The following is a 16,389-nucleotide window of genomic DNA, read 5'->3' as shown; positions in this document are numbered from 1 at the left end:
GTCCAGGATGATTTGAACAATTCTTTAAATAAGAATTTAGCAATAGCAGTGTTAAATTACATATACACAATACAGTTAGATTCTTATACTAAGTAGAGCTCGTGCACCTGATTTAGCAGCTGTAGCCGAACATTTGTCAAGTAACCTCAGTACAAGTGAAATATCAGCTTTAGTAATTCAAGTCATTCGCATAATCTTATCCATACATAGTGTTTGTGTTCTTAATGCCTTAACCAAGTGGGTGAAAAGTTTCAAACTAATGTGTTTAGCTTCCAGGCAAGTGATTCCACATGTTAAAGTTGCTGCTTCTCCCCTTTCCCCATTCCCCAGAATTGTAGCAGTATCTTAGGTCAGTGTTCATCCACCTATGTGCCCTATTATGGAATAGGTTTATTTCTGCTACATATTAATGGCAGGTCCACAGATAAATTATCTCTGTATCTCAAACTGTATAGCTGCTGCTTGACTTTTTTTACTTCTAGGCTAGGAAATATTCCATATATCAGTTAGCACATCAATTCATAATTCCATCACTGGCGATAAAAAGACTTTGTGTTACTTTAATCCCCTTACATTAACACCAGATGTGAAAGATTAGTGGAATACAGGTTCAATTAAATCCTCATAAAGCTGTTGCTGTCTAACAATATTTAAAAAGCAGCACCCCAACCTGCATATACTAGAACTACAGTAAGCCTTGCTTATGCACCCCCATGACTTCATTCACAAAATGCGTGCTGCTTCTCAACTGAATTTGGTTTAATGGCATTGTATACATGTGGTTTTGTAGCCCATGTTGCTTTATTTTTGCATGATATATGGAAGTTTATTACATTATTAATACCTTGCTGTACCTAATTCAGACAGGTCAATTTTCTTGAGCAAAATGCACTGAGGTGTGCATTGCCAGTATTCTGTTTGTGAGTTGTTTATCATGAAGGACTAAATCGTAGGCCAGTGGAGTATCTGGGCTGTGACTGAGTTGTTGAAAATAATTATCTCACAGAGGAGAGAGAAATTTCAGAATCTTTATGTAGTTGTGGTTTGTTTACATTCAAAAATTCTGTACAGAAAGGAATTGCTGTTCTGCACCTGGCTTTACCCCAAGGCCTCGATTCAGAGAAACCAGCTCTGTAGCGCTGGATTTGAGGAACTTGATGATGTGGACTGCTCCTGAAGCAGAGTCCTGGTCCAGGTGATAGCGAGCCACAAGACCCCAGCGGGTTTCCAGTGTTCTTGAGCTCTTGCCTTCTCATTGACATGTCAAACAGGTTGCTGAGAAGCGGGTGAGCAAACACTCCCTGTCATTTTATCAGAAATTTGTGTAATGTATTTTGAAAAGCACAAAATGTGACTTAGGTTAATGTAGCACATTACAACCAGCTGTGCATGTGAACAGTAAGGAAGAAGAGGAAAGTTACAGTAGAATAAAATGAGGGATTACAGAATGAAATTGTGAGAGTGTTTTCTTGTAGAGTTTTTGAAAGTGTTTTTGGAGTGTGGTTTGTTGTTCAGCTTTTTTTTTTTTTAGACTGGCAAGAAAAAAAATATGTTGCAGCAGAGAATAAGGAAAGAAATCTAAATCTTTTGCAAACTGATATTTTCATGATGAGTATTGTACCTGCCGTAGGAGGAAACTGTATGCTAATGAGGACATGGATAAAATAACCTTGCTAGAATACATATGAATAATTAGCGGGTTCTTTTGGTTCAGCTGCCAAGGAAAATAATTGTTTTGAATAGAATCAAATTTAGATTTTTTCCATCCTTTCTTACTCAAACAGAAGCACAAACCATTTTATTTTTGCTTGATGCATAAGGTTTCAATTCAGGCAAATATAACTGAAAGGAAATTAAAGACTTGATAAGCAAGCCCACTAATGGTGGTGACTGTGTCAGCCCTTTTTTTCTCCTTGTAGCTCAGACACTATGGCGTTTGGTGGGATGAAATAGACTGAGGCTCAGATAAATCTTCTCAAGCAGAGAATTAAAATCAAACTCTTGGGTGAGTTTCTTCACTATCAGACAAACACATTTATCTGATAGCTTAGCTCTCAGCCTTTCTCCTGGCTTGAATCTGGTATTTAAAACATACCTACACAATGGAAGGTGAAGAAATGAGAATGACTCTTCATTCCAGGGGCTGGGATTGCACACACAAGCTCCACTCCCTGTTTATTTGTCATTAAAGGTTGAGGTTATGGCACCTCAGCAGTCCTCTTTTTTATTTTTTACCCTAGCATTTATCTGAGAAGAGGCTTATGTTGTTCCCAAGCAGAGCAGACAGTTGAGCCTATGGATCTGGATCCCACACCCTTGGAGTTCGTATGGTTGCACTCAGGTGTTCAGAGTACAAGAGAGTTGTGTTTGCACTGAATCTTTATTTGTGGATTTTTCCCATGGTGTGTCTTGCTGAAGCAGTCACATTGCCTCAGCTGTTTCTTGCTTTACCCTCCTGACAACTCTAAGATAATATTGTTCTTTTCAATGCTTCTTTTCAAAATGAGAAATTAAGGCATTGGAGAATAAGTGATTTCCTCAATGTCATATAAGAAGATCCATAAGGCTATTATAAAGCATTTTAAATTTTTGCTGTAGGTGACTACTGCCTTGCAGTAAATTTGTCAGGAGATCTGGCTGTGCTAGGTCTCACAGCCCATTTGCTTTCCAGAACTGGTTGAGTTCCAAGCAAAAATTTGCCTTCGGAGACCCTTTCCCCAAAAAGGAGGTAGAGGACCTTGTGTCTGAGCCACCTGTGGGACTGTGATTCATTAGCATTTCATTTGAATGTTGAGGCCTGGAAAAATGGAATGGGCCATGGAAACACGTTGGTCTGGGATTTGTCCCTGTAGTACTGATTCTTAAACTTTAAGCACTTGCATTGGGTCAGTCTGTCATGAAAACAGATGAGAGAAGTAACACGTTGTTGTTGATGCTAGCTGGTTAACTTGCATTAATGAGAAGCTTCCTTACATAAACAGTGTTAAGTAATTGACACTTCTGATTTCCTAAGGAAGCCTAAAATATGCTAAACCTGGGCGTTTTCTTTGGTTTTGTGTATAGTATCTGTCTCTCTTGTAAAACAATATGGAAATGTTCCTTAATTCAGATCTGTGAATAAAGGCTCTCTTGTAATTTCTGTGGTGGTTTTGGTTTGTTTTTTTCCTTTTTCTTTTTTTTCTTTTTTTTTTTCTTTTTTTATTTTATTAAATGCATCTGTTACCGTGCTACCAACAAAATGTGATCCCTTAAAGCTCTACTTACAGTTTGGAAACTTATGTTAACAACAGAAAGCTGCATGACAGGCTGAAAACCAAGACGACAAACTGATGCATAAACCTGGTGTTTATGCCACTTCTTTCTATCCCTAAGCTTAAGTTACAAATTTGTTCCTGCTTTGTCGTAATGTCTTTCTAATCAGAAGTAACTAAAAGTTTCAGCTAATGTAATGGTAATTATTTATCCATATGTTGGTTCTATCGAGTCTTTTCAAAATCTTACTAATTTTCACAAAAAAGGAAAATATCATCAGCTGTAACACTGTTTGGGGGACAAGGAAGGAGTTCAACAAGTAAAAGACATGGGCACATGTCCAGGCTCTTTGTAATCACTCAGTTTAAAAGACACCAGATCTATTTGTGGCTGTTGTGGTATCTCTGCCACCTAGCTCCTGTTGAAATAGATGGGAGCTTGACCGCTGTAGTGTTGACAGCAGGATAGATTTCTCTAGTGATAAAATAGCAAATGGCAAAACAGTGTCTGTAGTAAGAATTTCAGTGGTAGTGGATGCTAGCACATTACCACAAGCATGCTCAGATCAATTAGAAACTGCGAAAAAAAATCTTGAAGTTGTTTGCTTCCTTTTTTTAAAAAAAAATAAATTGTTTTGGGGTTTTTTTTAGCAAGTACTGTAAAGGGTCTTTTCTGTGTTATCTCCTGCAAACAGGTGGTGGAGAGCTTGCTGTTTTTAAGGAAACAACAGAAATTATACGTAAGGTTTTGGTGATGAGGGAATAGTTGCAAGTTTTGCTATGCTGGTGTGAGTCCAAAATTATGTTATTAAAATAAGTTCCCATAGATCAAATTTAAACTGGCATGGATCCAACAGAAGGTAAAATCAGTCCTTTGGATGTAAATTTGTTAAACTACCAGAATGATTGCTTACTCCTTTCATGTCTTGTGTGGTTTAAATCAAATCTGGATGTCTTCTCCTTTAAGTTAATGATGGTGTTTACTATACTTCATGATGCTTGGGGGGTGTTTGACATCATCTTCTTATTCACAGCTTCCTTTGATGGAGAAAAGCATGCCATCAATCTTCCTTCTGTAAACAGCGCATCGTTTGTCCTACGCTTCTTGGAGAAGCTGTGCCACAGCCTGCAGTGTGATAATCTCTTTAGTAGCCAGCCTTTCAGCCCTTACGTGGGATGTGCACATAGTCCTACAGAGTATGACAGGAACAAACCAGGTACTGTTAAACAGCTGTTATTTTCAACTGCTGGTATTTTTGAGAAGTGTGGCAATTTCATGAAATGTAATTTTTAAATCTGTCTTACTATGACGTGAATTGATTGAAATGAATACCCTTCAGTTCTTAGTGAATTGGTTCTAGTGCCGTAGTGCTTTGACAGGATGGGATAGCTCATACCACGTGTCCAGAAATCATTTTGTTCAGCAAACCTCCTCCTTGTAGCCAAGCCAGGAAACATATGTATTGCACCACTGTGATACTGCTAAAAGGACAAGCTCAAAACTTTACATGTCATTGTTAGATTTATCATCGGATCATAAAATAAACTTACAAAAAGATACTTACTGCCTTATGAGAAGGGGCTTGCCCTGAAAGGGAATTCAGTCTAGCCCTTCCCACACCAGTAAAAGGTCCTTTCTTCCCTCTTTATTCACCTTATGAAGTGGTGACTCTAAAAATTTTACATTCTACTATGTACAGTCCAGTCTCCTAGTAGAAAAGGTGGGGTTTGCAGGTGGCTGCTTGTGATATTTTGTATGAGGACAATATCTTTGATGCACGGGGAGCGTGGAGTGAGGGGGAAATGAAATGACTTGCACCAGATCTCCGATCAGGTTGTTCGTAGGGTTTGGCATTACAAGTTCTAGCCCAAAGGTTACCAGGAGCCGTAGCTGAGAAAACCTTGATGTCAGGGCAATTTCTGAAGATTCATACTGGGTATGAAGCTTCCTCACAGCTGTCTGATTGATTGGCTGAGTCTGTCTTCTGGGTGCTACTTTAGAAAATAAAATATTCACACACACACACACCCCGCCCTGCCCAATGGAGAAATTATGTTTATAATTATGTCTGTCATATGAAAGTCATTAGTTTTAACTCTTTTCAGAAAAGTAGCCAGGGTCAAGGTAATTTGGGTGATGACAGTATATAAGCTGTACTTCAGCTTTGAAAGTTTGTATCAAAATGACTGAGTCTGTGTGACACAAGAAACTGAACTGTAACCTGGTGAATGGCTGATGTATGCCTTTGCTTTTGTCCCTGGACTTTCCACCTGAGCAGCTTTATGCTAGAATAATAGGTGGTGACTTGTCTCTTCACAGCAAAAGAAGAAATACCTGAAAACAGGAGTGCTAAACGATACTCTCAGGACTCTCCGCCATATTCGGCTCCTCTTTCACCTAAGCTTCCCAGAAATGATGCTCATCCATCTGAAGGTAATTACATTATGTCAGGATTATATATGAGGATTATTTATGGTTTCAGTATTTCCAGTCAAAAAGGACCGAGTTCAACGTATGTGTCTGGTTTGTCTCTAGCCTTTGACAGGTCAGGGTGAAAGTATGTTAATTATTGATCACTGGCACAGATTTTGCACTTAGGGAAGATCTACTGCAAGTTCCAGCAGTCCTTCTGCTAAACCTGCTAGCCTTTCTTGTGAAGGGGCTGAGGGAAATAGGTGACAGATGAAGCCTCCTGCTTCATATATGGCTATTTAGCAGAAAACCAATTGCCCCGAGATGGATTAGGAGATAAATTGGAAGCAACCCTTAATAACTCTAGGCTGGGGCCATTAAGTGAGGAAGGGTGTAGCTTGATGATACAATTCAGCTGAGTTTATGGTTAGCTACCACTGAAAGTTGTGCTGCTCCTGCTTTCCTTGCCTCCTTGTCCCTGCAGTGCATCCCAGGTCCCCTGGCTGGGTGGTGAGCTGAACCAGTGAGCAAAAGCACAGAAAACATTTTGGTGAAGTGAAGAGTAGTTTGCAGTTTACTTCTCTGGACTGACTCAGTGTGAGCACAAGGAAGGGTTGAATAAAATGCAGCCATGGCCAGGGCATCAGTGAAGCCTCCCCGTGGCAGCTGGCTGTTAGATTGATTTAGCTCACTGATGAATAGCACCTTTTCCTGCGCTGCAGCTGAGCTGCAGCAACTGAGCATGTGTCTAGTTTTAGTCTGCCTCAGATGTGAAGTAAAGCATCTAGGTTTAAACCTCAGTGAGAGAGACTTAAGAAAATTTTTACTCTGCATTTGCTACTTAACTGGTTAAGCCATGGTAACTTGGTCAATGTTGAGTCGTCCTGATACATGCTTTCTGTTGCTGCAAGATACTTGCACAGCATTTCCAAAGGCTTTTTTGAAATATGGCAGGGATTAGTTATTTCTTCGTTAGGTTTTTTTTTTCTTCTTTTTGGAGATCCTGGGGTCATTTTGTGTCTATTAGCATCAATGGGGGCAGAATGATCTCTTTTTCTGTGCAGATTAAAAAGTCATAGGACTACAGTTAAAGCAGAAAAGGATATAAAATTAAAATGTTCAAAATGATAGCTTATCTAAAATGTTACATCTTATTATTTTATGTATACTTAGCATATTCACTTCTTTGCATGTAATAACAGCAGCAGGAAGTACAGTTCTGCATTGAGCATTGATTTCTGAGTCTTTCTAAAAGAAGTACTGGCTTAAGTCCACAGATATATTGTACACCTAAGTCAGATATTTCTGGTATGTAACTTAATAAGAGTAGAGCACTTAATTATACTCAAATGAAGTTGTTTCAGTTGGAGCAAAACAAATGTTTGAGTAGATCTGCATTATCTTGTAAGAAATCTCCTCAAAGTAAACATGCATGCATGTACTGCTTTTTAATCCTTGTTTGCTAACAGATCCCCTTTACAGATGAAGTCAGTGTACTCCTTAAAATACATTTTAAGATCAATAGTTCATTATAAAGTGCAGTTATTTGGATAAAAAATAATTAAAGTAAGTGTTTTGCCATGGTTTCGGAGTTTTGAATTTGTACTCTGCATTTCAAGACGCAAAGTGTTTTCTAGGGTTGTGTGTTTCCCATTAGGGCAATGTCCTCTGCTGAAAATCTGGAGGTAATTTTATAGCGGTCAGTCATGGGTTGGTTAGCGAGAAAGATCTGCCCCCAAAAAGTTCTGGTTCCATTGAGACACAGTTGTCTTGAAATAGTTGTTTTGAAATACCATTTGAAGGAAAAATGGAATAATTGTGGGAAAGGGTCTTTCAAACAGCTCATTTTCTTTCTAATCTGCTCAGGGATATGTTTTGCAGATTTTGCTGTCTTTCCTGCTCACTAACAGTTTCTTCTTAAAGTTATGAAAGATAAAGGGCGGTGGGGTGGGGAATAACTCAGTCTCCCTCCCCCTGAAAACAGAGTGTTCTTACTACTGAGGCCAATTACATCATTCCTGTTATGTATGAGGCAGAACAACTGGCTTCTAATTCCCGGAGGAGCTTCAAGAAAACAAAACGTCCAATTCCTGCTAAGGCCTTCAGTGTTTAAACAGTCTGTTGTCATCCTTACATATGAAACATAAGGCCTTTTATTGGCTTTTTATTAATCTACCCAGAGATCAGGCATTCTGAAGTGGAACCTCCCGTCTCTTTTCCTACCGCTGTTACTCACAACTCAAAATGTCGAGGTAGGAGAAGTGTGTCATTCGTTGCTCCATGGATTGCAAAGCTCCATTTGCTAGATGCCAGTTTTGAATCAGCCGTCATACCAGCTGACCACTTTTTTCAACAAGAGTGCAGCTTTGTTTTGTGTGTATAGAAGCTAGATGGATGGAAAGGAAAGTGGATTGGATGCTACAGTTGCTGAACAGAAACACCTTCTCTAAAAGATGATGGGAAATATGCCAGCTTTTCCACCTTATGTACATGAATTGAGAATTTACAGTAAAATAAATTCAAATGCTGGTATCTTGGGAAAACAAGCAGAGCTGATCTTTCCCAGCCCTATTTACTATTCTTTACTTTAGGATATATAACATCAGAGAAAAATCTGGGATATAATTGGAATAAATATAATTAAATTCTTTTGTAATACAGTCAATTTAAAAAATCTTTTTGTCTTCAGAAATCCTGACAAGGATTATGTAAAACAATTATTTTTAAAAGCCCCTACATTTGGGACCTCTGCTTGTTTACTGTAAAAACTACAAAAAGGTTTTTTCTTAGTATATTATATGGAGTTGACTGGTAAATGCTTAAATACTCTAGTTGAAACCTTCTGCTGCAAAGTATCATCTCTGTTGTTTCATCCTACCTTTCAAGACTTCTGAAATCTAAATCTACAGGTTCAGTCAGTTAAACCTTAGGCTCCTTCATATAGCTTTGCTGTAACTATTTAAAGTATCACGTCTCCCTTTTGGCCTTGGACTGAGATTTTTTTGTTAGTGGTTTCATTCTTCACAGTTTTAATTTTCCCTTGGTTGGCTACCCTTTAATTTTATAGTGCATATCATTGAGTACATCTCTTAAAGTCTCTCTGAAATTCTATAGAATGATGGCTTTTGTTTTTCATTTTAGTGAGTTGCTGCAGCTACTTCAAGCTGACAAATGTAAATAAGTTAGTTTTCTTGTTTGTGTGTTTTCTTTGAAAACCTCAGCAGCTGCTTCTTTACTTCTGCGATTCAAGTCTAACAAACTAGGAAGTTTTGCAGTGGTTGTTTTGAGGGTTGAGTATATGAAAGAGGAGGTCCTGTGTCCATAAAAGCTTCTTTATTCCACGACTATCAAGTTTAGTAAAAGATGTTACATCGTCTTGCAGATCTTGCCTTACCACATTCACTACGTAGGGAGCTGACTCTCTGAGTGCCTTTGTTCCCTTTCAGGATTATGCTATCTGAAGACCAAAATACACTTAACAGTTCTTCACTGCATTCCACTTTTAAACAGGTTCCAGCAGAGAACCTAAGGCCTCATGAAGCAAGTTGAAAACATTCTTGAGAAGCTCACTGGATTTTTTTTAGGAAAATGCTCTTCCTTTAGTTTTAATTGGGTATTCGCCCAAGAAGTTCTTGAAAGTTGTCTTATAAGAATGGTAGTAAAAAGCTTATTTCAGGAACTTGTTTTGCAGAACATACCAGTTCTTATTCCAAAGAATATGCTGCTTCACTAGCATATGTTTTATAACTTCACTAGAGTAATTTTCAACATGGCAGCGTGGAGTTTACACTTCTGTGAACCTGTTAGTTATATTTTGCAGCTCTTAACTCTCTGACAAAGTAGCATTTGTTTCATACAGATTTGTACATCATGTTTCCAACTTCTTTCTCGGGCCAGATATTGGCCTGGCACAAACAGAGAAGAATACGTATGATTGCTAGAGAATGGAGTAGTGTTCTCATTGATTTGGGGCTGGTTTTTTTCCTTACGTGGCATGTTTCTCCCAATCATGGCATGTTTCTCCCAATCATGGCATGTTTCTCCTGAATTTGGTTGACCGAAGCTGGAATTTTCAGTGATCAGGCAAACCTGGCTCTTGTCTTGTGGCACAGGGAAAGGGGCCTGCTGAACTCTGCTCATCTGGCTTAGAAACAGTATTGACAGGTTCTAAAAACTCAGGAGTCTTCTAAGTGAGCGTTGTTTGTGTTTTGCAGAGTAGAAATTGGCTGAGAAGTGGTAAGAACTAAAAACGGGAGTGTTGTTATACTCCCTTCCCGAGACCTGATTTTTTTTTTTTTTTAACTTGCTCGGGGGGTCAGTAATTTACATATCTAGCTTTGCAGAGTCTGTGCTCATAGACCCTGCCCTGTGCAAATAACTAACTGTATGTAGATACAGCGTTGCTGTCAAAACATGTTATGTTACTGTGCTGTACCTGGCATTCGCAGCCATCTGTGGCTTTGCCTGTAACCTGTTCAATTTTTAACGATGGCCTCTATGTCTGAACATATTGGGGTCTAGAGATGATAATTGTCCACTTGTTTATGTAGTGACTCCCTCTGCTGCTTAGAACAAATTAAACAATTGTTAGCTAACATGAGAGTTTTTATTTATATTAAAAATTTCTTGCAAGGTAAACATAACAAACTCTTAATGGTTAGCTTTTTGAGAATATGTTTTAAAAAAGATAATGAAAATGCTTGACTAAGTTTGCTTCATGTATCAGTATTAACATCAAACAATTTTACCCCCCAAAATTTCCTCTGTCACTTCTCTGTTCATGGTATTTAACAAATACAACTGAAATGATATGGAAGACTGTCTCAAAGTTGACATAATAAATCTTTTGCTACAAAACATGTTTTAAAAATACAGTAAGAGCCCAGTGATTATTTGAGGAAAAGGGGCAAACATTCAGCAGTAGTGATTGCCTCACAGGAGAGTTGTTAATAGGTTTACAATCTGTCAGTGTCTTCAAGAGAACATAGCAAGGTGTTAAAAAACAAAGGTATGATGTCCATCACTTTGAACATATTGATACTTGCTTTTTGTGTAGCAGAAACATTAACTATAGAGGAAAACAGCATTTCCAAAGAACACCGATTTTCTGAGGACTCTATGGATTCTGCACTGAGTTCTGTAAATCCTTCAAGTCCGACCCACCGAAATTCCACAGAATATCGTACTTCAGGGAGTGCAGCATATTACAGAAATTCCCTTCAGCCAGTGACTGCTACCTCAAATTCAGCCCCAATCCTGCGCAGGCTGTCCTTGAGCTCTGCTGGGAGCAGCAGTTACTATGAAGTTAGTAGGAATCGAATACAGAGGCAGATTGAAGGTATGCTGTATAACTAAACTTTCCAAAGTATATAACTGCTTTTATTAGTGTACAAAGTCTGAGAGTTATGAACAAAGGACTCCTTTGCCATAGGAAAGCTTGCATGTGGAGTGAAATGTGCTGTTGCCAAGCATGTCAGCCTTGCTAATGTAACTGCAAATGCAGAACTTAAGCCTGTTAGAACTGAACTAATACTGCGGTGCAAGCCAGGAGGGGTCTTGCCTGCTGCACCTTCCTCTCACTGCTGTTATGGACCCTGTGGCAGGCCAGACTGAGGAGGGCTGGTTATATGCAGCTCAGTTTCTGAGCATCTTATCAACTATTGCCTTGTTGCTGAAATATGGGAATATGGTCTCCTCCTGTCCCTCCCTCTGTCTGCACACGTTAACTTGGCTTTGCCACATTCCCAATTTATGGCATCTTGGGACCCAGGAGCCAAGTACAAGTCAAACGAATCCCTCTAGGTATGTCAAAGTGCTAATGTTTATGCTGCTATAAATATTTGCAGTTATATAATGCATTTAAAGACAAATGTAACAGTTCAATATGATTTGGAGGAAAATAAAACATCTTTTATTTTAATATATTGCAAAGAATGCATAATAAAAGCCACATGTGAATATTAAGAATGTCTTACGTAAAATAGAATGTGTTATCCCTGTATAGACTAGTGATACTTCTTCCTTTCACAATATTTTTATACTAAAAGCTGCAAGTTCCACAACTGGACCAGATCTGAATTCACTAAAAAGGGAACCTTCAAGAATATTGAATAAGGATCCTTCCACCTGGTCAATAGAGGAAGTAATGCGTTTTGTGAAAGAAGCTGATCCACAGGCACTAGCTCCACATGCAGAACTCTTTAGGAGACATGTATGATGCATATCCGTTCTGTTCTAGTAGATTGTGTGTTGTGTTAATCTCTTAAAATACAGCTTTCCTGTCTATCGCTCTATTTGCAATTGAAGGTAGAACAGGCTCTACTCTTATATTAGAGGGAGGGTGAAAATTATTTTTCTACCTGAAACTCCTCCTGCAGTATATTTTATCTGTGTTCCAGTCTTGTTAGACTAAAGTAAATACCCACTGCTTTCCAGCTTATGTGGAACAAGGCCAGTACTGGAAGTATCCAAGTTCTAATGGCCAACATCCATGGTACCCCCATCATCCCTGGTACCTCTAGAGAAGATGGCATTCTCATGTACATGTACAGTATGGGGCATTTAGCCTACAAAGACGACACCTCTCTCGGTTTGTTTTGGAGACTGATTATCCCAAAGTAGAGATGCTGTTATGCCTCATTAGCTTTACACCTGGTCATTAATACTAAAATTGAAAGAATCAATTGAAATGTTGAATTGATCTGTTTTGAAAAACAATGTGTAAGGTTTCATAATTTCTAACTAGATGTTGTATTTAGATAGATAAGCTGTGTCAGTTTCTGTGCTGTTTTTGGTCTCCCCTCTTCCTTCTCACTGTGATTTTCTATGGCAGATTGCTCAGCAAAGAGCTGCTTTCTTATTTCATTGTGTATATGGCCCTCCAAAAAGAGACTGGCTTTCTTGTTAGTAGTATTTCACCCTTGTTCTGCACCAGCTCCTACTAACAGTTAAATCTCGGAGTAAGCTGGATTGGAAGGAGAACTTAAAATAACTTTTAACAGAGCTTCCTGTCTTATGTTTTATTCTTAGTTGTATAACAAGACTAAATGTCACTTGTTTTGTCAGGTTTATGTTTAAAAAAAATGAGACAGAGTGGTTTTCTTTATGGTGTTTTAAGGAACTAACTGCCTGTCTACAGTATGTAATGCTACTAAGAGCTTAGGACTGTCACATTTCAGCAGCTTCTCAACCAGGCAGTTGAAATCTGACTAAGTTGTCCTTGGTCTTGATCCTAACAATCTGTCTGCTTTAACCTGGACATAGATCTGTCTTATTTCACAGATTTAGATGGTCTGTAACCCCTTCTTCCATGTGACTGTTTGCATGCGCATGCCAGAATCCTCCTGCAGCTGTGTTCAAGGTTCAGTGCAAGGCCTCTGTGCTTGGATCATTTAATCTTTAACTGCACAGACCTTCCTTTGCAGCTTCTCTTTTTTTTCCCTTGACTCATTCACTTTTTTTCCCAGCCAGTACCTAATTTTGAGGGCTGTTCAGTCAGTTTCTTTTACTTACTATAATTTTCTTTAGCATCTCAAATACTTTAATTGTACGTTAAATAATACTAAAATAAATTCAATTTCAGTGGCCATCTGTAAATATGAAATTATACTAAGTTACTGTTTTATATATAGTAGATAAAATTTTACTACAGCGTAAACAAATATAATGTACTTTTCAGTTTTACCATGCAGCTCGTTAAAGTAGTTGTATGTTGTTGTGTTTATTCTCTTCCTTCTGCAGGAAATTGATGGGAAGGCACTACTCTTACTGAGGAGTGATATGATCATGAAATATATGGGACTGAAGCTGGGGCCTGCCCTAAAGTTGTGCTACCACATTGAAAGACTTAAACAAGGAAAGTACTAGTCAGTGGGAATACCACAAACACGTGTGTTCGTATCACACTAAGCTCTCAGGTTCACAGCCATCGCCTTTATTTGAAACTATTTTACTGATATAAATTATCTTTAGTTTTTGAAAGTGTTCTCAAAATGTAAAAAAGGACATTCAGGATAAAGGAGTGGGGTGGGGGGGGGAATCTGTATTACATTCCAGTATTTTGCGAACTACTTCAGAACGTCTGCAGGGAAGGACAGTTGATCATACTGAGGGCGGGCAGGTCGGGTAAGAGCGCTCTCCGAATCCTGAAAAGTGCATTCTCTATTACAGACTTCAGCCAATGTGTTCATATTCAGAACCAAAACAGCTGAATCCCAAAGGAAAATAATAAAACAAACCAGCATCAGGTGTTAATAATTTTTACAGGGGTGGCTGTAAACTTTTATATTGCAAGAAATATTTAAAATAGAAGATCTCATCTCTGTAGTGAATACTGTGTCTGGTCCTCAAGCAGAGTAATACTCTAGTATATTATTCTAGATTATTCTTCCTAGATTTCCATAAAGGGAATAGCCATATGAATTGGTCATGGCGGATGGAGGTGTGGGGAGGGAAGGGCTATGGGGGAGAGGGCTTAATACAAATATAAGCTTTTATAAAGTGTGATTATCAGTCCTTTGGTAAGTTATGAGGACAAATGTACAGTATATTGTCAATTTATGCAGGCAATAAATATTTCTATTTCATGGAAGGGCATATTGGCTGTATAAACAGCCATTTCTGGGACAGACTGATTTAACTGGAACAATGCATTCACATCTTAAACATTCCATCTTTTTGCTAAGTTTGGCATGGATATGTGTGTTCATGCTTTTTATATATACACATGTATGTGTCAGGAAAATACATACTATATATATATAAAAATATACATACACACTGTACATATGTATTCAGTTTTTTAATGTATACTTTGCACTGTGCCAGAGAGAACTGTACAATTTCTTGTTGGCTTTTTACCAGTAAATTTAGTTGTGTTCTACTTTCATATTCATTAGCACCTGTTTAATTTGTTGTCCATTCTTGGAGACAGAAGGTGACAAACAATCAAAGAGTGGCTTTATTCATACAGGCGAGATCCCTGTACTATGCAATACTCTTGGTTATTCACCACTTAACTCTGAGCCATATATTCTGGTATAGTTCTGGAAAGACACACTTGGTTCTGATGTTTTGGGCTTTTATTTCCTATAAGGAAGTGCTACTATGTAACTGATAAGCCTTTTTTGGGTAAAATTGGTGCTGTTTGTATAAGCTGCAAGAATGAGTGGTGATAATACAGCAGTTTGTTGTCACTGCCAATTGTAATATACATCAGGGACAAGAAAATATACTTTCTGTGTAGGAAACTGAATGTACTGTATGTAATAGTGCAAGTGATAAAAACTATTTGCTAGGGAAGGTGTAGTCCTAAAATGGTAGGTTTTATTATATTTCTTACTGCCTTTTTATATGAAAGCATATAGTATAAATGTATTTTTTACAAATTCCTTTTCTGAAAATGCCTTGCTTTACTGATAGTCTGATACTCCTCAGGTTTCAGCAGAGATACTGCTGCAAAATAAATTTTATGGCGCACAAGTGTCCAAGTATTTTGTTAGTTTAAGTGACTGCAATGCAATTTTGATTTAGCATGTCATTTGGACTTTGAGAATTGTTTCTATTAATACATCATTAGACATTTGATACTAAAGGTTATCTATATTGATTTGTTTTGCATATCTTTTGGGTGCGTATATGCTTAGATGAATAATACAAGCATGCTCTCTATAGTAGGAAAAGGTCAGAGCATTGATTGAAGAAACAAAATATTTTCTCTTTGTGTTAGGAAAATACTGACTTGATTGTTGGTGTAACCATATGAAAGTTAATTATATATTGAGGAAAACATCATGCGACACATGTTTAGTATATTGTTATACCTTACTTCTTCCACACTTTATTATGCTGAATTTCAGAGTTCTTTAGCGTAAAAAGATCTCATACGATTTAAGTGGAAGTAATTGACTGAAAACAGCTTTCATTTATTACATTGGCATTGGTGTAAGAAAAACAAAGATGTTTAAATTTTCTGTTTGGCCTTTATGGAATGACATTTTTGTACATGGCACTATTATGGGTATAAATATTTGTTCAAGGCTTTCTGTGCACCTGTGTGCACAGGGATTACTGTGATGTTGCAGTACCAGAATTTCACCATGTGCTATAGCGTGAGATTCAAGTGTTCCAAGTGTTGTAGCAGAATATATTTTTTATTCTTTATTTTCAATGGGATGTTCTTATCTATCAACAAAAATAAAATAGTTTGTTCATTGTTTTAATTGTCCATTTTGTTTGACGTTGTGTGTATGTGTGACCACTGTTTGCGTAGGCAAGGGTAGCTATCTTATCTGGCATTTGGCAGTTCTTGACAGTTCATGTAAACATCTGATGTAAGGAAGTTTTAATCAAAAAGGTAAAATCATTGCAACATTGTTTATCTGAAGCAATTAATGTTTGAACTTGGGTTGGTCTGTGCTTTCAAAATGCCAACTTAGGAATATATTCAACTATTTAGTTTTGTATATAGCATTTTGCCACTTACAGAATTATCATATAACCACTGTGGGGAAGAGGCTGCTAAAAACTGTTTGTCCTATGTTCAGATGAAGACCTGAAGTGTTTTAAATCAAGGCAGTTAATAGCAATAGGTTTGAACTTCATACACTTCATGCTTTCTTATTTCTGTGATACAGGAGTCTGTTGTCCTGGTGGCCGTCTGCAGTGATAAGCCTGCGCTTGAGAAGTAACTTAACTTGGGTTAATGGTAACTTCAGATCCTTACAA

At 37.9% G+C, this 16,389-nt stretch overlaps 1 protein-coding gene across 2 annotated transcripts in view; it reads left to right on the top strand.

Annotated features, from left to right (window-relative positions):
• Positions 1-15,848, top strand: part of SCML2 (Scm polycomb group protein like 2) — a 74,953-nt gene extending 59,105 nt beyond the window's left edge. For both annotated transcript variants that reach the window (XM_075033383.1, XM_075033384.1), the window contains 5 exons: positions 4,286-4,468; positions 5,572-5,685; positions 10,721-11,002; positions 11,712-11,875; positions 13,405-15,848. In XM_075033383.1, the coding sequence (XP_074889484.1) occupies positions 4,286-4,468; positions 5,572-5,685; positions 10,721-11,002; positions 11,712-11,875; positions 13,405-13,530 (869 nt within the window). In that variant the 3' untranslated portion in view covers positions 13,531-15,848. The remainder of the gene's footprint in view (positions 1-4,285; positions 4,469-5,571; positions 5,686-10,720; positions 11,003-11,711; positions 11,876-13,404) is intronic.
• Positions 15,849-16,389: the final 541 nt, after the last annotated feature.

This window comes from Buteo buteo, chromosome 8, assembly GCF_964188355.1.
Source record: "Buteo buteo chromosome 8, bButBut1.hap1.1, whole genome shotgun sequence".
In the NCBI taxonomy this organism is placed as follows: domain Eukaryota; kingdom Metazoa; phylum Chordata; class Aves; order Accipitriformes; family Accipitridae; genus Buteo; species Buteo buteo.
The sequence above is the reverse complement of the archived record's forward strand: the minus strand, read 5'-3'. Positions and strand labels throughout refer to the sequence as shown.